Raw genomic sequence first — 24,264 nt, 5'->3', positions numbered from 1 at the left:
AAATTTGCTAGCAGATCCTCCTAACTGTATAAAGTAAATGATATACGTAATCATGCTTACCATTTTATCCCAATTTTTAGATTTATACATAGCAGCTGCAATAACAGAACCTTCATATTCAATTTGAAGTAAATTCTCGTAAAGAGCACTTTCTCAGTAACGTTTGTAAAGCTCTTTCCTTTTACTGTAGGAAGTAAAAACTTCTTTAATACGTAAAATCTGGAAAATACTAAAACTGTTCATTTTTTTTACAATCTATATGTATCTCTTGATTCCATAGTCTCTCTCTCTAAAGACTGCACTTAACATTTGTAACCGCCTCATACGTGCAATTGAATTATATTGCTTTTCTTGTTAGTAATTTGTATAGTCTCTTTACCTAATTCCTAAGTATGCTAGTTATAAATAGTAGTCCCCACAAATACATGGTTTGACCCTTTAAGATGCATCAAACTATGTATGTACAAGTTACGTGGCTAATTAATTGCCATAGTGAGTCCCAGTATTAGTCAAGCACTGTATCGCTTACAATTCTAATCTCTTAGCGATTTACTAAGTTTATCAGGCACCGATTCGACTGCTACTGATAGATTCCAACACATAGATTCGGAAACTCCCGTCTTTGGATTCACAGTTAGTTTGATTTCAGTTCATAAGATAATAGGTATATAAATTGATTACATGTTACATGTTGCATCTACGTTAAAAAAGCTTGGAAGAAGACAACGAAAAATATGTATGGTTACTCTAACCATAAACATTTAAATTATTTTCACTGATATTGCGAGTATGACACAAAATGACATAAAAAATATTACAATGAAATTATTACTGCTTTTATGAGGTACATACTTTTATAAAATATGATTGTATATCGTGTGTAGTCCTGAGTCCTGCTGGATCAATTAGGCCCGCTACTTAGGAGTAGAATTAAACGCCCTCGCTATATCTCCTTGGGCGACAATAGATAGGTCAAGGTCTTGCATATGTTGACAATAATAAAAAAAACTCTCTCCTAAGATCAGCTTGAAAGTCATTTCAAAATGATCAGTACAGTTTTCCAGAATACTACTTCTTTCATCAAAACAAGTTCAATAATCTAGAATATCATTTCTTTAAATGACCTGGAAACAGGAAAGCTGTTATAATGAGAACGAAGAGAGCAAAACTGGCTAGAACAGAATGAATGAATCCGCTTTCTTTATCAAGGGTTCTACTAGTGATTCCGCGCCGTGTGCACAAATTTCCGGAATGGACGGCTAAGTTTATGCAAAAAGGCCTTTGTTTGTTCATTGTTGTACCTTGCATGGTCCTTAAAACCGCTTGAAAGGATCGAAATTCACTGTAAAATTCACTTCCTTCGCAAATCATAAGCTGTTTTTCCAACTGCACATAAAGTAATCTAAAAAGATGGTTCCGTTTTAGAATGATTATTCATGTTACGAAACACACCATTGTTTAATAACAATAATAACAATAAATATAATGATATCATGGCACGTTTCTGTGGCCAAATGAAACGTCGGAAACTGACTTTGTGAAACAAAGGGTGTGTACACTGCAAATCAGTGAGCTCTGGATTATCCGACTTCTTTGGAAGGCAGACATTTTTTCAATCGAAATTCGTCAGATTATCTTATATATATTTCTCTTTTCTACGCATAAATATATTTCGATGATCGAGGAAGAAATACACTTTAGCTTTCATTACGAATAGTAACATGTAAAACGTAAGAGTTTATCCACGAAAAAAATCGCTTTTGTGGCAGAAGCTAAGCAATTTCACCGTTTCATCAGGAAATATGTAGATTAAACTAATACATTATATTGTTGTGCCAAAAATAACAGTACCTACACATTGGACCTTGCGTCAAAACATTTATTAATCAATAATTATGTAAAACATTATTTACAATTTTATTGTCTGTATGTTGTTTATATTATATTTTTATTAATGCATAGTCATAAAAACGATAATATAAAAAATGGTTCATACAATATTAATTAAATTAAATGTTTACATACACACGTATTGCAACTAGATCAGAACTAGGTTCTGATTACATCAGATTTCATCACCAACTATTCAAATGTGATTCTTTTCATCATAAATGAAACACGCCATGTAATTCATGCCTCTTGAGAAGTCCTTTTGAATGTATTAAAGACAATGCTTTTCAGGGGACTTCTCATGGGACACGAATAATACCTAGTACTTACATGATAGATGACTCAAATGTGTAAGTTTTCATATCAAACAACCAAAATATGCTTCTGTTAAGGCAACTTTTTACATGTAGTCCTTCTTGTCACTATAAACGAAACCTGGTATTTCGCGTTGGAAATAATTGCAATGTAAATTTTGATTTTCGTAGTAAAAGATAATAACATACTTCATTTTGTACTAAACCGTGATATTTCGAATCACATAGAAGACAAATGTGTTCTTCTTCATGAGACAAATGAGATATGCTATTTGTTGTAACGCTCATCAGTATATAATTATACTGCTATTTCTATATGTCTTATCAATTTTATATTTAAAAGTGTCTCTTCACGCCACCTTTCAATCTTAATAATATTGCTTTTGGTAAATGTAGTCATTAAATTCATGTTTGTTAGTTATTCGGGAGAGTTAAAGGAAAATTAGTCGTGATATAATTGTTCTGGACAAAAATAATAAAGACAAATCGCCACACACATTATATCCGGTTTACAAGTTTATACACGATTAACTTTCTAAATATTAAAAATACAAAAAATGTTTAAGACAAAAGTTGTATAGCATTAAGGGGCAAATATGGTGATGACAATTATTTGACCTTGAGATGACCTTGGAGAGCCCTGTAAAGTTATGCGTAGGACTGTAATCAAAACCTACATCGAAATGAGCCAGAACCGATATATTCATAACATAACATTTTTTCGGTTCTTCATAAGTGTTTTAGTAAGAACCGATATATAGTAGTTTCAAACAATTACTTTTAGAACCACTTCAACCCCTGCAATAGGTTAGGAGTTAAGACTTACTAAACGCGATAATAAAAAAGAATTAAAGTCAAAATCAGTGACGCAGACCGGTGAAGACCTTATTTTTTCTCACATTTATCCTTCGTTTACATTGCCCCGCGTGAGCATCAATGCTGCCAACTTAATCACTTTTACACCGTATCTAGTAGCTTCCGATGTGTTTCTTTTAAAAAAATTTAATATTTTAATGTTTGATAATATTTTTTGTGATTCGCTTTGTAAATTTGGTGAATATCTGATGATATGCTATTTAAAAGTGCACCACATAAGTCTTCAGCACTTTCATACATGTCCTTCTTTTTGTTGAAAATGATGGATAAATGAGATCCGTGCAATGTGTCAGTTCTCCGATTATTTATAATGTCTCTAGCAAAGTTGGCAGTATTGTTTACAAAAAAACTTCGACTCACTGGAATACCAATCGTATCCTAGCTCAGAATAATCGTTATGATCAAGTATTTTAATTTTAATTCAATAGTACGACTTTACGATTAACCTTCTTCGCCAATTAAGAAAAAATCTGTACGTCCTTAATTTTTTATGGCAAGTGAATGTATTATCAGTTAAGAATACATTGAAGATTACCAAACTGCTGATACCTTCTTTATTAATATTAATGGGATACGATTCTAATGCAACTATTGAAATAAAAAATCCGTGAAATTCGGTTTAATACTGTAAGTGGAAAACAACAACAAGCAAATATTAAATTGCTCTGGATAGAAAAAGTAAAAATTTAAAAATGCGATAAAAGATAATAAATTTGATATCCTTGTTAATTTGCATCATGTTAGTATTGCCTCACTGAAATGCCGAAAGTTGAAAGAATCTTTCTGCTAACTTACCAGCTGTATACAGCGACTGCCTACATAACCTACCAGGTGTGCCTCTACCTTACCGATTAAGTGATATGTAGTTTGTGTAGTTTATAGTAAGTTTATAAATATACAAGTGTTTGACGATAGGTATCGCAATTTTTAAAGGACGTTTCTACACGCTAAAATAAAACGAAAATCAAGAATGATGAAATTGCGTTTGGGTCTCCATTTAAGAGTTATTAATTGTTGAGAAAATGCCTAAAATTCGTATAAAATGCGCCTGACTTGAAACTTATTCTACTGCTTATGTGTACTAGCCTGTCAGATACAGTAAAGTCAGTAGAATAAGTTCTGAGTCAGACACATTGAAGTCAGTAGAATAAGTTCTAAGTCAGAGACACCGACATCAGGAGAATAAATTTCGAATTAGGTCTAACGAAATCAGTAAAATAAATCCTGAGTCAAACATAATGAACTTAGTGAAATAAGATTTAAGTTTGACACATTTCGTGCAAATTTTAGATTTTTACTCAACAGTTAATAACTTTGATATAGAACCATAAACGCATTTTTATTATTCTCCATTTTAACATAAAGAATCATCCTTTAAACAAAACAAAATAAGTTTATAATTTAGTTTATAATTTAATTTTAAACAAAACAAGCTCTAAAATCAGTACTTGCAGTACTCAAATATAAAATTTTGATTTCACATTCACATGAAATATTTCGTATATTTTTGCTTTTTTTGCAGCGTTCTATTGTCTGAAGTAATGTACATATTCTTGTTCATACTTAATGTGTTATGAAGCCATAAACACTTAAGTAGTCTTTATATCGGAAATTGCACGATCTATGTGATTTAACACTTTATAGATTTAGTCAAAAGATAGATCAAAACAAATATTAAAGAATCAATTATGAGCCATCCTTTTGTGATGGAAACATCGGAAAAATCCCTTTTTAATGTTGATTAAGTAGAATACACTATTCCGAACAATGTGGAAACGTATAATGCAAATTAAAAATCATGTAAATACGTTATTGGAAGAATGTTAATTATATGCATACTTTGAAATACTCCTTCACTGTGTCTTTTTTCATGTAAATATATATAATAAATGTATAATAATAAATACTCTATGAATACGATTTTCTTCCAGGAAAATACGTATACATTTTTGTAATGTATACTAACATTGCGAGTTATACAAATATATATTTTATTCGGAATATGATTTCTGAAACAAAAATAAAACTAAAATTCCTGATACTGAAAAGCAAAGTAACGCGCTTCAACGAAAGGGTAGTTCTGAGCAACTCTTCAAATACGCAAACTCTATGAAGAACGTCGATAAATGTCATGCGTTTTCCCCATGAGAAGAAGCTTAGCCGAAAACACTGCTCGAAAGATTAATACAGAAGAATCAAAACACTGTTTGAATTGTATTTGGGACTCAATAATTGACTGATTGACCATACTGAATCAGGTAAGAACACATTCGTTTATAAAATTTTCGAAATAATTATGTGCTCGATTAGAGTCGTACTGACGGTATTCAGCTTTGTATTGACGCTAGGTTAGGATAGACTAACCTAACTGATCCCGAAATGGATATGGTAGTAGTTATTCTTATATCAATATTATGTATATCATGCACTGTGCTCTTATAGTTGTAGCTCTTATAAAACACATTTGTTTTATGTAGATATGTTATGGAAAAGAAGCTGCGAAATTTTTTAACTGAAGTAATGTCTGAAATTTTATAAGAGAAATGTTCGAAATGCACTCAGTGATCATTAAATCGAATTAAAAATTGGTTATTAGGTATCTGATAAGGGATATGTATTTTGTGCACTTTCTTAAAGACAACGTAATTTAATTGTAGAATGAAAATTAAGGGAAAAGAACATAAAACATAAATAACAATAGCATCGATTAATATAAAAGATTAATTTTTGCTATTTTGTATTAACCAACCGTTACTTCTTCGAACCTTATAAAGATTCCATTTAACCTTTTTTTTGTATTTATTTAATTTAATCAATTATAGTTAATAATAGCGAAGAATAAGGTGAACTACCTTATTTACAACCGATTTTTTCGCCTTCAGTTACCTTCCAGTTAAAGTTAACTGGAGTTACAGTGAATCTCATCGATTCACGGCTCCCTAGGCTAGTTACATCCTAAAAATATGAATATTGAACTGTTGCTTCAAAGAAAAAATGTTGAATATTAATATTAATAAATGATCCTTATTCAAAAATCTATCAATTCAGTTTTGGAGCAACAGTTTAATATTGTCATCTTAAGCGATGTAATATAACTAGCCTAATAGAGAATCGCAAATCAATGAGACTCTGTATCTCAATCTCTAGCTAATTTCAAGTGGGAGGTTAACGGGAAGTAGAGAAATCTCAAGCACCACTGCAAATGCAGCCAGGGGTTTGGAGGCCTACTCGCGCTGTTTGTAATGTTTGCAAGCTGCAAAAGTAGCCGCAGATGCGCTGACTATACGGCTCCACTTCTGTCACTCACCATACTGGGTCCTTCGCTGACACTTTCTGTACTTTCATTGCATTGGTATGGTAATTCGAATGGATTGTGTTTATTCGTTCAATAATACGACAAACGATATTGTCTTGAGAATTCTTCCCGGACCTATCCTCAGGGCTAGATTAAAGGTTACTGAGGTTCACGGCTGAAGTGAGGATCAGGGCTGGATAACGTGTGAGGAAAGGAGATACTAAGCTGAAATATTTCCCATTTTGCCAAAAAGTTTGGACTAAAGTAAATTTCAAAGCTTTATAGTAAATGTAATTTAAAAAAAAAAGACATTCATAAATCAAAAATCAGTTTTTTTAAAATGATTGTAGAAATTTTTTTTTATATCAAAGTGAGAATTGGAACTGTAGCCCCCCTCCGTCACACAATTTAGACTTGCTTCTCCAACAGTAATGTTTCCAAAATGAAGAAGAAAAGGAAGATACAAAGCTTCAACCAATTAAATTTTTTCTATAATTACATATGTTTGTAGATTAAAATGTCTTCATATTGAGAAGTTTTACGTTCATAAATAACATTTCTATGCACGAAGTGAAATATGGGGTATAAGTGATTTGTTTTCTGTAATCAAATGAAAGTTTTGGTATCTTTAGAGAAAGATAATATTCAAAATTCATAAAGACCTCCACTAGCCGTAAATTTAATAATAATAAATAAATGAAATTTACTTGTCGTATCAATTTGGAGTGGTATCGAGGTAAATGATCTATTTTGGAGGCACAGGGTCCTTGGAAAACTTGTGTCAGATTCTGAGAGTACACTCAAGCAATAAAACAATAAAACGATCTTATGAGTACGATCAAAAGTTAACGTCACTTTTTCTAGCGTCTATTGAACAACTATTGCTGTCCAATGAACATCAGAAATTCTTTTATTACAAGTGCAATTGCATGAAGGGAAACGTAGAAACGCGAGATTTCAGAAAATTCTTCTTAAGCTCGAAGAATAATAAAACACTAATATAATTGTGTCGTTAGAAGTTGAAAACTGATGATGCTTTTTCAGTGTGTGTTTAATAATCGTTGGCTTTATGCATTATTATTATCTTGTTGTATTTACGACTACAGTATATTCTGGAGGTTACTGAAAGAGTTATTGCAACAGGATTTCTGGCTCAGATTTTTTTTATTTCTAAAAGAAATTTAAATAAATGTCCCGCGTGAAGGTACTATTTAATTATTCAGGTATTATCAACTGTAAATTTTGTTTCTACAAAGTTAGGACGAAATTTGGTGTAGTAAAATTCAAACTTCTATATTATTGACAAAATTTAAAAGTAGCAAGATGAAATGCCTTCATATGCATAAATGACGAACAAAAGGAAATTGTCCAGTGTCATTAACAGAAACAAAAAATGGTACTGACCATTCTACCCCAATCTTCCCTATATTACATAAGTATACACGCGGCGTTTGGTTACAGGTGGGAGAAAGTTCAAGGTCTGGTTCTAGATATAAAAATGAGACGGAAATGTAGAATAATGAAATTACAGTCGAGCCTTTGTGTCTTATCTGTCTGAGTCGAGTGCCATGGAATTTCATCACAATTTTGAAAGCGAATGTCCCTTAATCCTCAAAGGACGCATCTAAATAAGGCGCAACCGAGTCATTTCTGACTCGGGCCCTAGATAACCGTTGTTCCTCTTCTGAGAGTTTAATCAATGAATCAATGATGTTAAATCATCTGTACCAGTTGCTGATTCCTTTAAGGGATAAAATTATTGTAACAGTGATTTTATTTGAAAATAGTGGAAGAGTCTTTTTATGTGCTTTTTAATGCTTAGAGTTTCAAAAATGATGTTTTAAAATACAAAAGTAAAATTCGCAAGGCTGACAAAGATACAACAGTTTTATTAAATGTATCGTAACGCTCCCAAATACGTAACTGCTTGAAACTTTAAACATGTTTTTCTCTAAACTATGCATTTGTAAGTGAGCGGATCGATAACTCATGTCAGTTACTTTTCACCTGAATTACTTCAAATTTAGGGTGGTTTACTTACTTCAAATTTTATAAATTATAGTTAGTTTTTGAATAATGTTAAAAGAAATACTGACTTTTTCGACATTTTTTTTTAAAGTTCTATTATTTTTCAACAAATTTGTCTTCTTCTTAATCCGTACGTGCAACTGAAACTATTATGTTATAGTTTAAGAAAATGAAATGATTTCACTTTTGAGAACTTGCAGTGAAAACTTACACAAACACTCGTTTTCAACACATTTTTGGAAAGCCCTCACGCTCATTCCTACTGTGCCTACAATAATTAATATTTTTCTATGAAATTTTTAGAAAAAGTAGCTCAAGAAATGTACTTTAGAAAAGTGTTATAGGTTTTTCACAAAAAGAATGTTTACTTTTTGCCGATAAAAATGTTTGAAAATAGGTGTCTTTTTAGGTGTCTTTCGCCTTAAACGCTTGTAAGTAAGAAACAGGTTCAAACACAAATTTATTATTCTTGATATTCGTCTTATTATGGTCTCTAGTAGCACAATTTTTCCCCCCATCATAGCCCAAGACCCGATGTGTACATATTTAGTTCTGTATATAGTATAAGTAAGTAAATAGATCAACACTTGTAAAGGTAATCAGACAAGTATATTATTATCTTATAGTATATTATTATCTTTATTTAATACTATAATTTAATTTAATACTCCCTATAATTTAATACTATTTTTCTATATTTGTACAAACGTTATATTACCACAATAACATTTAACATTCACGATAAGAAAACAGAGTAAGTATCAAAATTGAAAAATTTCGTTTTGTTTTTTTTATCAATTTTGGTACTTATGCTATTTTCCACAAGAACGCTTCAAGCTCTCAGTGACAGTGTATTAGTTAAGCGAACATTATTCGGTAGATACTGTACCGATTTTATAATAGAAAACGAATTTAGCTGCTTGAATAAAAATAATTTACAATACACTTTATAATACCAATGATATAATCTAGTCTTTTTATCAAAGTTTAAAAATTGTCAAAATTGGGAGGAGGAGTGTTACAATTATATAGTGCGTTACTAAATTTTCCCTATCGAAACATGTGTCTTACGATTAGTAAAATTGTTCATTAAACAAAGTATGTCGATTAAAATTTTCAAACTAATTTTCTTGCAGCGATTAAATGTTTGATATTAATGTTTAAAATTTCATTATTTGATAAAAATTATACACTAAAAACGTTACTGTTGATCGTATTCTAAAGTCAGAGATTTTTCCTTATTCTTCTACAGTACAGTGTATTTGATTTAAGATTCGTAGTAAGGTACCGAATGAACAATATGAAGCGGTCACAGATCCCCTGTAAGGCGAAACAGGTACATATGGGCACTCTTTGTGAATGGGCCAAATGATATAAATTATTTATAGATTTCGACACCAAAGCGAGGAAGGGGAGTTGAGGGTGTTCTGTTCCAACTAGGGTGCGTACCCGGGGGGTCCACTTGCATCGAAAGCCCCTTGAGGCACCCTCAACATATGCATTCTCGCTTAACAGCCATAAGCCTATATAAAATTGATTCGTAAGTACCCCGGATTCCTGGCTATCTCGCGTGCTTTTTAACACCTATCTTTCGTATATAGCATTACGTGCATAGGTGTGCAATGTAACAAGCAACAGCCGTTATTATATCTGCCTTTCTCACTCTATAAATAACATTTTTGAAGATTTATAGAAATGATTATTTCTGGTCTTAACGCATGATGCCTTCCTTGCGATTAGTTTACTATGATCATTCACATATTTCAAGATCAATAATAAAATCAGTTAATATAAGTGAACTCTCAATACAAGATTAAAGCGTTACATTTTAAAAAATTACAGTAAAAAATATTATGAAAATTACAACTTAGCTCTAATTTACTACATCAAATTCTTTTCTACAAAATAAAGCTGTATGTACAATAATGTTTTCTCATTATAGATTATATCAGCAGTTTGTAGTTTTTGAAATCAATTTATTTCTCTTTCTGCAAGTTGGGCCGTTTACAACCCAGACCATTTTTCTTTTTGAATTTTCTTTTATTTTATTTCATAAAATTAAGATTACATGTAGCAATAAAGATTATTGGATGATTTTTAAAAATCTGAAAGAGAATTTATAAATATCTTAGAATTTTTTAAAATATTATATTTCTATTTATTATAAAATAGATGATCCCGATTTCGCCAGTGCTCTCAAATTCGTCACCCATGAGAAATTCATTAATTCATAATTAAAATCGAAAAATAACACTAATGTAAGCTATGTAGACAAAATGAACTTCGTTTTATGGCGTTTCAACCAACAATTACAATAATCTGATGAATAATAAACATTTTTGTAAAACGCGAAATGATTGCATAAGATGTTCAAGATGACTTATACGAAGTCCTCTATTTAGTAAAACTTCTCTTGTCTTACATGTAAATTTGGTATTAGGGAGACAATTTTTTGAGTTTGACTTCGTAGTAAACTTTGAAAAAGAATTCTCTTAAACTAAACTGACAACCCTTTCTATTACGATATGGCAAAATCGTGTACCTCGAGTATGGCAATTTCGCCAGTTGCAGCCTTGTACTATTTTGTTTTTAACTGTAATTAAAAAACCCTTTTATAGATAATAATTTATTATAAGTCTCAGATAAGATCCTATGAAACATTCAATAATTTTTCTACATGTGTATTTAGAAATATTATATAACGGTTTATACAATAGCATTGCGAAATTGGGGTCACTTATTTATATTTGTATTTATTATTAATAAAATACAAAAACGTACAAAAAATATATAGACTCAGTTTGCAACTGGAATGAATAAAAATAAGGTTGCAGTCGGAGAGTTATGTGCAAGTAATTTATTAATATTCTGTCAAGAATATAAATAAGAATACTCGAAATTGAAAAATTTGATGAATATGTAAAACCAGTAACGAACTTGTGGCGTAAGAATACTCGTGCAAACAAAATAATATTCTTTTTAAAATACTACAGAAAAAAGTAAGCTATCTTTTATGATTTTTAAAAAATTATTCAAGTTCGTGACGAGTGATGTGTAGCAAATTCGGAAGTGGACCCAGTGTCGTACACTGTGCCCCCCGGGGTCCAATCTAAATCAATGGGCTTGTGGGTAATCGCATAATAATTACTGGGACCCCCTCTACCGCCCATCTGTCGCTACCTAAGGGCTGTTCAACCCCTAGAAGTGGAATAAGCAATACTACGGCAACATAGACGATGAACATATCCTGGCAGGTCCTATTCTTCTCCAGCACAGTGAGAGAAATATCTTGCTGTGTCATTTGTCAATCACTAAATCCCTTTAAATCTTCACATATTTTTGTCTCATGTAAAAACTATTAAAATTGTAACTTACAAGAACAGTGAAATATTATTTACAATATAAGTAGTAAAATATTTTCAAAAATTTTATCAGTTTTTCTATTATTTATTAATAGTTATGTAATAAGAGTAGAATAATTGACTCGGTACTTGATTAGTATCCAGTAGTCAATCACTTCAATAAATAATAATTTTAAAGTGCGTATATATTTACTTTGCTATTTAAAAAAAAAGGATGATATAGTGAAATATGTATCTAAACTTATTGTGTGTTCAGTTTGAGAAAGTTCAAATAACGCTTTGTTATTATTTATTGATGTTGTTAAAGAAGTCTTTCAAGAAATTAAAGATTTTACGAATTACGAGTATTTTATCTTGTATTTTACAATTATTAAGTCTGCTGTTCTCTTCGTATGTATGTATGTACTAGCATACAATACGTCTCTCTTGACCAAGTTCATATGACAGAATCATAATACATTGTATTGTTTAGTATTGAATGTTCAAAAAAATTGTGCAATTTAACCAAAACTGAAGTTCAATACATAATTCCTGTAATTCCCAACATCTGTATAGTACAGGCTGATTACTCCTATATTTTTTAGCGTGAGCGACTTCTATTTTCTATTTTAATTAATCGACTTATGCTATAACATATTTTTTAAAAACGAAAGCGCGAGAGAACAGATTTATAGATCATAATTTTTATTTCACGAAAGATGGCACAATATCACATACGAGTGATACATTATATGTATAGTATGCATCTTGTAGTTTACAGAAAGTAACACAAAACATAGAAAAAAAATAAAAGAAACGAAGAAAAAATAAAAGAAAGATAATCACTTTTTTAAAGGAAATATTCCAATTTGAATGCGTCAATTTGGGTCAATTTTTAAAATACAAAAGTACTGTATAATTGCAGACCAAAAGTTTTGAATTTTTTCTTACATGTTTAACCATTTTTCAAGATAATATAGCGTAATTTTTATGGAATGGCCTTCATTATTACTCAAATTATTACATATTTGCCTGTTATAATATTTCAATAGTGGTTTGACTGATTTTCTTAAAATTTTACGCATATGTAAAATCCTTTATCCTGCAAACTAGAATTGTGTCCATGTTTGCAATAGTCTCTTTCGGCCGTAGAAATAAACAATTCTATGACGAAAAGAAAATTTTAACTTTATATTAAAAAGATATTATATTAAAGACAACCATATAGCCTTATAATGTTTTCATCAAGAAGTATGAATAATGGAACGCAAAGAACGATGATTTCGTAATCGGCAGGTCCAAAGTTCGAATTCTCTGTTAGTTTATCGTATTTTTTTTTTTCAATTCTTATATAAAATAATTTCAGTTTTTATTTTTTATTTTTTAAACAAAAGTGCTGGAATAAAAGTTTAATAGTTAATTCTATTCTAATCTTAAAATAATATTATCAAAGCAGTATTTTGTCTGTAAAAATATGTGAATATAATGTTAAAAAATTAATCTTGTTTGATAAAGTACGCGCCTCACAAAATTTGAAATATCTTGCAAAGCTTTAATTTTATAACAACCTCTATGACAGAACATATATGCTTCAATTTAAAAATAGTAATAAGTATTTTCTTAGCCTCCTTAAGAGCCGGCTGCGTAAAATTTATCACAGTGTAAATGATTAGCACTACTGTCCCATACAATTAAAACAAAATTCGTGTAAATATCTACAATAGTTTCGAAGATAGCAGTTTATCATGTTTTATGTGCCTCGTTCTATATACCGTATTCCTGAGTTATTATATTTTAGAAAACACGTTTTATTCGAATTAAAACTAAAAAGAACAGCACTACAATAGAATCGCCATTAGAAATAGGTAACTGCGCATGCGTATACTCCGTTTGCCGAGTATATAAGGAGCTGACTGAGCAGCAAGCGAGACATTCTACCTTGACATCAGGTCGCGAATGCATGATGATTTCAGTCTATAATTGATAACTTATAATCAGTATTATCAATCGCCTGATTGGTAACATAACCTGCATTACTGTTTTATTTTGTAATTACAGCCTAGGATTATAACCTCCAAATTAAGAAAAATCGCAAAAAAATGTTTTGCGTTTAACTATAATAAGAAAATTTTGAACGAAATAAACAAAAATAAAATATTTGTATTCAAATGTTTCAGACGTACAAATGATAACTACACTTCTAATTAGTTTATGTGTCGGATTCTCTAATGGTGTTCGTGGACCGCATCATCCACCTGGTATCGCTTCTCATCATCACTACGCCCCGCAGAAAGATATTAAGATAACGCAGGATACGAAACTGCTACAAGATGCTACGTTAGTTACCTATTAAGTTTATTGCTCTACAGTAACAATTTTCGGTAAAAATTATATGTTTGTTACAATTTCGCTTTTAGGACTTGGCTGTCTAGAAATACCCGTGAATGTAGTTACGCTTTTCATTCCGGATTAGAATTATGTATAAATTCTAACAATGCTTTATTACTTCCTAACAAATTATATGCTTTTTGTACTTTATATTAAAACTTCAGAAAAATGATACCAATATATTGAAGGGACTTTCTTGATAAATATGATTTGAAACACGACTATATTTGGATTATTAATAACGATACTAAATGTAAAAAAAGGACTTGCACAATTTTTAACCCAGTTTATTAAATATAGTTAATTTTATATATTTAGTATCATTTCATGATAATAAGTGATTATATTCGTGATCATATGACAATAATAGGAACGTTGAACTTTAGGGTCAATACTATAAATTATTGCTCGAGAAATCTTAAACTCATATTATTTCACATTATAGCGTAATAAACCCTAAAGGATTGAGCTAAAGAAATTTTCGAAGTGTCCTTTATTGCATGTTCAAAGTCATCAACTTTGATTAAATTAACCTGAATTGTGCCAAGCGTTTTTTTCACGTACTTCGTTATATATGTACAAATCTTATTTTTTATAATTGCCAATTAGAATATGTTTATGAATTATAATATACAGGATGTTAAAATATGCTCGATTATCAGAAAAAGAGACTTGAGACATGCAAGATATCCGACACTGTTTTGCTCGATAACCTAACGCTAAATGTATATTTTGCGTGTCTCAAGATTGTCTATCAAATCAGATATTTTTTTCTATTCTTAAAAGCAAGTGACTTGGCAGACCACTATATGCCAAATTGATTCCTTTTTTAAATCGACACGGCGACACGATGCGATATTAAGGGGTAAAAGATTTAAAAATGTTTAGTGAAAAAGAAAGATAGGATAGAGAAGAATATAGAAACAATACCAGTGGAAAAGGCAGTCTTCAGGTTTGCCCGGGTCTTACCGCTAAATATGCCTCATGATGACTAGGTTAATACAAGCCTTGATATACAGTAAAAGAAAGAACAGGAAAATGGAAATTTGAAAATGTAAATGTTAAGGAATAGAACAGGAACGTAGGAAATTGAAACAATGAAAATAAAAAAGAAATGGAATAATGTGAATAACGAAATGGAAAGACGTAGTGACAGTATATTATACGACCACAAGGATTACAAAAATCTCTCAATTTAAGAGAATATTTGGAAAAATATTCGAGACTAATGAAGAAACCAAGTAAGTATTGCTTTAATCAGATATATTTAATCGTATTACCGAAAAGGTAAGTATTGTATCCTATTAAAATACTGTATATTTATAAAACCACTTTATTTTACATCCTTGAGCACAATTTTATTGTCATTGCATTAAATTTGGTTTTATATTTTTAAAAAGATGACAATTTGCCTCGTACTTTGAAACCCCCAATATTATCAAAGCCTTTTTCCCTTTCCTTCGTCCTGCCGTTTCTTCCCATACTCACCACCATTTCTTGAGGCTCATCACTCTTTCGTGTTGCAGTTCCTTTTTAACAGATGTACACACGTATACCAAGCATTCTTTACTTTTTCAGCGATCTTTTGGGTAGATCTTTTGAGGTGTGTGTCTAATTAAAAAACAGCTAAAAAACCAAAGGGTGCCAGGCCTAAAGAAGTGCTTGTGGGAGTGGGAAAATTCATTCCCTGTCTCAAAGCAAGCCGACATTAACTTACACAATAGAAATGTTAGCTTACAAACTTTCATGTTTCATAATGATCCCTTGAAAAAACACCGCTCATCGTGTGCCAAGTGTGTTTTTCGAAAGGTGAATACAGAAAATATGCTGTTTCAAAATATATGTTTATCAGTGAATATACAAGGAATTCGTTAATACCACTAACTAAGGTAAGAGTAGACCTATACTACTTTCTCTATGTGGAGGACGTAAAAGAATATATCTCGTGATTATGCTTGGTCCATTCTACATCCTCGATTTGGTGGAAATCAATGTAAATATGCTGCCACAAAAGTGACTTTGAATGGATTTTTCAGGGTCAAAAAAATTAATTTGCGTTTTCATTGCAGCACATTCTACTCGCCACGAGTATAAACAAGTTGACAAACTTGTCAAAGAAACTACGAGTCAGAACTCTACCATCTTCTTGAAAAATGATGAAGTTTCATTCAATTTTATTTCTCAATAACTCTTTTTGTACAGATGTATAAGTACAATACGATCTGTATGAAAAGACCAATACCATTACAGCTACCTTGTTTTCTCATTCTGCGGAATACCTGGAATCACGGTTTGTATAAAGAAACCAATATCACTTGTACAAATTTTCAAATAACAAACTCTGAAAAACTGCTACAAAATTTCAAAAGACCTATTTTATTGTAATAAGAATGTAACATATGTTTCACATGTAAACAATTGAAGTGCAAAAAATAAAGCAGTTGTTATCCTTCCAAGTTCTCTTTCTACCACACAAGTTTTTCCTCTACCTCAACCATTCTTATTCCATGGAAGACGCATTTTCTAGTATGACCCTTCTTGAATTGTAAGAAATATATGTACTGTGCATGCTTCACTTGATGGCACACGGTCCCACTCTGTCCACATTCTTTCCGCATACCGTCAAGTAAGCACAGTAGATATTAAAAATATATTAATTATAAATGCTTTTTATTTTACAAACGCTTGAGATAAATGTACCGTTTTATGCTACCTATAGATTAATGATACATAAATTAAAACATGAGTACATTCCCATGTGTTCCAATACTCGTGTCCCATGCACCAGACTATATGTATTATGTATATTCATAGATTGAAACATGCACATGAAAGGAGTATCAGAAAATGTGGGACATTTTTGGGAGGCAAATTCTACACACAAAATCCATAAAAAAAGTTCATGTGCACACATGTCCAGGAACACTTAGTTTTTTAATTCTACGCTATTTTATATTGCATACAGTGTGATATTTTCTTTAAGATTTATGATTGTACGCCACTCGTTCAAGGGGCCAGGATATTGTAGTGACTCAAACGTTTTAGTTTTCGTTTACGCTAGCGAATGCTAGTGATGCTAACCAGATGTTGGTTAGCAAGCAATGGCTTGGGTAGCAACATGTCCTTGTCGTCCTAGACGTTGCAAGGGAAACTTTCTTTTTCCTTGTAACGTTTGGAAAAACCCAACACGTGTTTTACGAGGACCCTTTGGTCAAGAGGTTCTAGAGACCTCAGTCGAGTCTTGATCGCCTATGCGAAAAGTTCACGGTTTGGTTCGTACCGTACGCTTGTACAGTATAGTTTTTTATGAGTTGAATTTTAATAAATTTTATTACTGTTACGCAAACAAGGGTATTATTACGTACACCCGCGACGAATCCCAAAATATCTTTGGAGTTATTAGAATCTTAAAGGGGCTAGCACACCGCGTAAACAAAAAATGGGCTAGCGTGTTACAGAATATACAATGGCGTATAACTAAAAAACTACGTGTTTCTGGGCATACGCTATCGTGCATAAGTATGTAGACACTTTCATATTATAGGAAATGCATAAAATACACTTCAACTAAAATTCTTTAAATTTTAGCTACAGACCTTATCTCAGACAATTATTGTATAAGGCTTACAAATACTGATGAGAATATCATTTGATATCCGTTATTATAAGTAAAAGAGTATATGTCATGCATATTCAATAACGAGAAAGTGTTCAAATACTTATGCACGTTAGAGTACATGCACATGAACTTTCTTCATTGTCTACATATCTAGAACGAACCCTGTAGAAATGTCCCACATTTTCTGATACATCCTGTATAACGCCTCAAGCATTTTAAATAATGACCTACTAATCTCTTAGGCCATAGGAAATACACTAATTACGCGTATCAGGGTGTATACGACTGTACGTAAGTTAGAAATTTTGACATTAGTGTCGCCATCCCTGTTTATCATGACTAGAAAAATTGAGGTTCTTGCAGGATATTGTGTTTAGTCTTCGTCGATTTTAATTGGTTTTTTAAGGATTTACTTCTTAATTTAACGACAACAACCTTAGAGGAAAGAAAAGTAATCCAATACGCGTACCAGTACTGTACAAATTTAATTTTAATAAAATTTGTAAGACTAATCTTTCACAAATTATCCCCAAGAAAAATAAGCCGAAACAAAGCAACGTTCTTTCTACATCTTTTTTTCCTCTAAGGCAATAACTGAAGAATATATCGAAAAAAGATGTATTTTAAAATAACAGTGTACTTTAGGCGCCTGTATCATAAACCCAGGCACTGTTAATTTCTAACCCCTATTGTTGTTAGTTTTGAATTATGTAATATTATACAGGGTGTCTCAAAGCTGGTGTTAGAAGTGGAAAGAGGGTAATTCTACATGAAAAAGTAAGTTGAAAATGTACAATAGAATTTTATAATACTGTGATTCATTTCTGAGAAAATTGCCTTTGAATTTTAATCGAGTACGAATGTACCGAAGTACAGTTTTAGACATTTTAGGAGTAAAGAGGGAACAGAAAATGTTCCTAGTTTACAGTAGAGAAAGCCAAAGGTCAGACCGAGAGTATTCCCATTACCCTGTATACTCTTCAAGCATCCAAAACTATGCTTAGGTACACTTTCACTCGATTAAAATTTGGAGTCAATTTTCTCAAAAACGAAGCACGATATCAAAAAATTTTATTCTGTATTTTCGATTTGTTTTTACATGTAGAATCGTCTCCCTTCCGCTTGTATCATCAATTATGAGACACTCTGTAGAAACGGAAACTATAGACACATAATTTTCAGGCACTTAAAAGAAGATATGGGATCTATGGCAGACCACCTGGATTTTTCTAATATGACTAAAGAGGAAATAGAATTCCACTACTTTAAGTATGTTCACAATTCTACCATTATACTACATATTTATAATTATTTATTTATTATACTACATATTTATAAGAATTTATAATTCAAGTTTTTTATTACAATAATTGCATGTGTGCATGTATAATATGAATTCAAAAACTTTTCTGTACACTCAGTTTAATTAATTCGTTCCACCCATGGTTCCACCCTAGGTACGAATAATGACAGAGATTTTCTCTAATTTGAACTAGATTCAAGCGATATACAAAAACATGTGATGCAAATAGTACTGATAATAGCTTCATTCGCCAGTGATATGAATCGAAGTATATGTATTTTGTTCTATTTGTAATACAAACATACATGAATGTATTTAATTAACAACATAAGTTACATTTTCAAAAATGATGATAATAATTCAATAGAAATACTTATAATTCGGATATACAACTTATTGCAAGATACTAAGAAATCTCCTTATTTCACATGTGTTACTATAGCGCGTAAACTAACAAGGGACATTACTATAGTGTCATCTTCCGATTTTGATGATACTTGATACATGAGTGGTGCATCGAAAAATATTAAACACGTATTTTTTTAGCTACTGATATTCATGTGTAGGAGGTGAAAATCACCCATAAATTTGGGCTGAAAAATACATTTTCGTAAATATCTCGAATTTCGTTTACTACTTCTTTTTCTACTTACATTAGTTTTCGAGATATTTACGAAAATGTATTTCCCTCCCCACCTTTGTGAGTGATTTTCAGTGATGTTCCTTGTAAAGCTGGGTCTACAGTACATGTTACATAACACAGTTAACTCGTCAGAAATCAGAAAAGAGAACTGTTATATTTATGCATACTTTCTGTTTTCTAAAAGGTTATACAATTTTTTTATATAAAATGTAGTGTGGACCCAGCTTTAGACAAACTACTTAAAGAAAAAATCTTTATCGCACTTCCGCGTACCTTGGGTGAAACGACTCAATTAGATTGTAGAGAGTAGATAATTAATGAACCGCTTTTGTATTTATTATAATATTCTTATTATTAACAAAATTATTATCATTACTGTATTATTTCTAGAGTTCATGATGTTGATAATAATGACAAATTGGATGGTTTAGAAATTCTTAATGCTATTCAACATACATTTCATGAAACTGAGGTCTCTGATGGTGAACACAAAAGTAAAACTGAAAGAATAAAACATGTTACATATGAAGACGATTTTCCATGGATTATAGGTATTTAAATTTACTATTTGTAATAAACATTCTGAGTTATTTACATAGGATAATAGGTTTATATTATTAAGCATATAATGTTGTAAATTAGACAGATTGCATCAAGAATAGGTTTAAATATTTTAAGGGGTGGTACAGTACTCTAAGTGGATCACAGAATGTCATAATGCAGTGCCCGATCCGCTTTTCTTTCGCAGTTAAAATACCTTAAAATTAGCATTAAAATTAGCATAACTCATTCAATAGAGGAAGGTTCAATCTAGCCCGGTCTGGTCATGATTTCGCTCAGAACAACCTCTAAATTAGCTAGAAATGCTTAGATTTCATGGCTGTGAATTTGTCGATTTTCGGTTTACTTTGAACACTCATATTACTGAACATCAGCAGAATCTGATTAAATCATGACCAGAGCGGGCTAGATTGAACCTTCCTCTCTCGAATGAGCCCTTTCCCAGCTCAAAATCTTTCAATATAAGGACGTAAAGCGTCAGGGCGTAAACATTTGTTTTTGCCTAATTTTGTCGGTAATGTCACCGCCCTGACATATTCAATCCTAGACCCTTAAAGATAGAAAAAGAAATCCGTTCGGCTACATGGTCCGAAAACGTTACTCAAAATATGAATGTAGCGTTGGGACCCTGCCGAACCATGTGCCGGCTGCCTGGCACGCCTCAGGGCTTGACTTTAAAAAATCGAACTATAAGTAAAATAAGAATTCGGATGATAAATAAGAAGTTTTAACACTTTATAGCTCAGAATATGAAAATGGAAAAATACAGCATAAATTCAGTTCAAGTAAATTTGATAACAATCTATATGATAATCTGATAACAAACTAGGAAAATATGGTTTCAATCTGAAACGACTGGGCCGTTCTTTTGAAAAATGATGCTAAACTTTTCTTAATTTTTTAACTGCGTTTATTCCTGATATACAAGGTGTTTCTAAGTATGTAGGACGTTTTTAGAGAATAGATTCTAGATACGAAGACAATGAACAAAGTCCTACCACTCATTCTACCCCACCGGCCCACCGGTGGTTTTTAAATGGAAATTGGTGTACAGATACATTTTTATAAACGCTTAGTTTTTTAGTTGTACGCTATTTGATTTTGCGTAAAACGTTAACCCAGAACACATAAAAAATAAAAAAAAATGTGGAACGCTTTTATCAAGTAAATTCTAGACACAAAGACAATAAAAAGTTCAAATGTACGTATGACCGACAACGCATAGTTTTTTAAATAGATACACACAATTTTGTATTGTGTCAAACACTGACCCATTACTTACCTGCACGGTATGCTATGCCCTTTAAGATCCTACTAGGCCCAGAGATATTTCGACCTTTTACCTGAATAGCATAAATAACCTTTTCCATAAAGTCATGAATCTTAAAGAGAGTTTCTCACCGTACGCAATGTAAAATAGCGTATAACTAAAAAAACTAAGTGTCTCTGGATATATATCCAGATATATATATGCCCACATGAACATTTTTCATTGCTTCGTGTCTAGAATCTACCCTCCAAAAATGTCCCACGCGCGAAACCACTCGTATACTCGTAAGTATCTTACTGGTACAAACTATACAGAACTATTCCTTAGCACGCGAAATATATTGAAATTCGTTATGGAATAATTCAGATAAGTTGCGGACTATTGTGATATTCAATGACTGGTTGAAGATTTCAGCGATAAAAATTAGATAAAACCACTCCTTACTCAACACCGAGTAGATATTTCATTAACAACAATGTAAACTTCGTAGGAATGATTATGATACTTAACCAATATTTAGCGCTGCATGCTACGAAATTATAGTATTCTCTCGATAAATGTGAAACCCTCAGGTCCGAGATTCACATTTATCGCGTAGGTGCTACATTCTTTATACATAGTTTGTCGAACATAGAAAGACACAGCTAGTCGACGAAAGAGAGGGACTGAGAGCCGAGGTAGTTTGGCGGAGATTAAGGATCGTGTATCGGTGAGACAATGCAACAACAAACATTTTTTATTTTTTGTTCTTTTTTAATACAATTTTTTTGTCATATTCGCAATATTTTTCTGATTAAAATAATACCAAACATGATACAATTTGGGTCATATTTATTTATACTATACATATAATATTAAAAAGTCATTAAAAAAAAAGTCTTTTTCGATTACGTAACCAGATTGTGAAGTGATATACGTAGGGAATAATGTGTTTGTATATATATATATAGAATAAAATACTTTTTACTTGGGAAAGTCTGTAGCTTTTACACTTCTTACAGTAATGATGCTCGTACAAGAACAACTCGACATGTCCTTTCACACGAACACTTTTTATTATTAGCGTTTTGCTAAAAGTCTTTGCCCAGTATGTTTGTACATATTGGGACCTTTAATTTTCCGAGGGGGAGTGTGACACCATAGAGAAAATCTGGCAGCCAGCAACGTTTTATTGTATGGTCTATTCAATGGCCTGAAAGCCAACAAGACGTTGCAACTAGCTCAAAATTTTTTCTACGCACATCAGTTGTCACAGATACAAACATCCCTGTTTATATTTAGGAGGCACAAAGTTTAGTCACATTACATACGTACCAGAAGTAATATTATTTTAAACTTTATTAACAACTTCTGCGTTTCTAACTTATTAACAGCAATAGTAAAAGATAATAAATTATGATTTTATAAGTAAATAGAATTCGAGTTATATCACATATGGTATTATTTTAATCAGAAAAATGTCACGAATGTATTAAAAAAATTGCGTCTAAAAAGAACCAAAATAAAATAATTTTGCCACGGCATTAGTGTCGTCTCACACGAATATTCACTCCCGAAAACTATTTAGACTGTTCAGTGATCGAATCTTTATACTGCTATTGCCGCCGCATTAATCGCTTGTCTGGTTCCAAAGATAATTACCTTAATGGTGGGGATAAAACTTTCACACTTAACGCATAAAACTTTTTCACATTTATCAAAAGAATACTGTACTGGAACGCAATTCACGGTTAGGGTATGGATCTTTAGGTTGTCCTCTTACAGAGACATTTGATGTCTTAAGCGTCCAGGTATTAGAACACTTATCTTAGATAGAATAATCATTATTTAAAGGCTGATATTATGTGCATGTACAATGAAGACTAATTGCTACTATTTCTATTTCTGAAGAATTGATAGATAAAGCATTGGAGGAGGACGATTTGGACAACGACGGATATCTGGAGTACACGGAATACGTACTTGGAAGGCAAAGGGCCCACATTGCTAAAGCAAAGAGAAATCAGGCAAGAACTAATAAGGAGCAGAGTCTCGAAAACTGAAATCTTTTTTTGTGAAGAAATAAATTACTACGAAAAATTTGTGCAATGCAAAAATTTATACATAAAATGCATATTTGAAAAGAAGAGGTCCACTTTTTTCCTTTTTTTAATCGATTTATTTATAACAACTTTCTTCTTTTACTGAAATGTATGAATTTTTATGTATTTTTTAATACAGTAAATTTAAATTACTAATTCAGAAGTTTTATTTAGAAATAAATATTTATTTTATAATTTCATGCAGTATACCTACATATAATTTTATACCTGCGTAATCAGTGACATAACTGAAAGGATGGCAACATTAAATGAACAAAGTAAGTAAGGAATATAAAGTAAAATTTATTCATAACACATTTTTCTTAAAAATTTTTCGCTTTAATATAGGTACAATCACGAATGTTCGTTAAACATTTACCTACAATAATATATTAATATTGTCAGCTCATCAAGATCACGTTGTAGTCCTTACCTTTATTTCATTTATCAACTAACCAAGATTTTCCTACTCATACAATTCCTAATTCTAAGTATTCTGTAACCGTAACCGTCCTCCTATCAACTCCTTTAAAAGATTAATCCTTCAATGGTTGTAGAGCTTTCTGAATGTTGCCGAAATTGCTCACATCAATCAAGTCAATGGTTTTTCAGAGAAACTCAAACAAATCTTTTAGACATACCTTCTAAAATTTTA

General features: G+C 31.5%; 1 protein-coding gene across 3 annotated transcripts; it reads left to right on the top strand.

Annotated features, from left to right (window-relative positions):
* Positions 1-5,205: 5,205 nt before the first annotated feature.
* LOC143187080 (multiple coagulation factor deficiency protein 2 homolog) lies at positions 5,206-23,654 on the top strand. 3 transcript variants are annotated; one of them, XM_076391035.1, is made up of 6 exons: positions 15,075-15,373; positions 15,711-15,941; positions 16,202-16,758; positions 18,934-19,020; positions 20,088-20,248; positions 23,419-23,654. In XM_076391035.1, the coding sequence occupies exons 3-6, from the start codon at positions 16,700-16,702 to the stop codon at positions 23,568-23,570; spliced, it is 459 nt and encodes a 152-aa protein (XP_076247150.1). In that variant the 5' UTR covers positions 15,075-15,373; positions 15,711-15,941; positions 16,202-16,699; the 3' UTR covers positions 23,571-23,654. The 3 variants fall into 3 exon arrangements, with proteins under 3 accessions (XP_076247148.1, XP_076247150.1, XP_076247149.1); XM_076391034.1 differs by having other exon boundaries at positions 15,711-16,021; XM_076391033.1 differs by lacking the exons at positions 15,075-15,373; positions 15,711-15,941; positions 16,202-16,758 and adding exons at positions 5,206-5,338; positions 13,922-14,081.
* The last annotated feature ends 610 nt before the right edge of the window (positions 23,655-24,264 follow it).

This window comes from Calliopsis andreniformis, unplaced genomic scaffold (assembly GCF_051401765.1).
Source record: "Calliopsis andreniformis isolate RMS-2024a unplaced genomic scaffold, iyCalAndr_principal scaffold0022, whole genome shotgun sequence".
Classification (NCBI taxonomy): domain Eukaryota; kingdom Metazoa; phylum Arthropoda; class Insecta; order Hymenoptera; family Andrenidae; genus Calliopsis; species Calliopsis andreniformis.
Note: the sequence above shows the minus strand (reverse complement) of the source record. Positions and strands in the feature narration are given on the sequence as shown.

Excerpts from the sequence above, each read along its gene's own strand:
- LOC143187080 (XM_076391033.1), top strand. The coding sequence starts at position 13,930 with ATGATAACTACACTTCTAATTAGTTTATGTGTCGGATTCTCTAATGGT. Across the intron at positions 14,082-18,933 it reads AAACTGCTACAAGATGCTAC|GCACTTAAAAGAAGATATGG; the intron begins GTTAGTTACCTA and ends CATAATTTTCAG. Across the intron at positions 20,249-23,418 it reads CGATTTTCCATGGATTATAG|AATTGATAGATAAAGCATTG; the intron begins GTATTTAAATTT and ends CTATTTCTGAAG.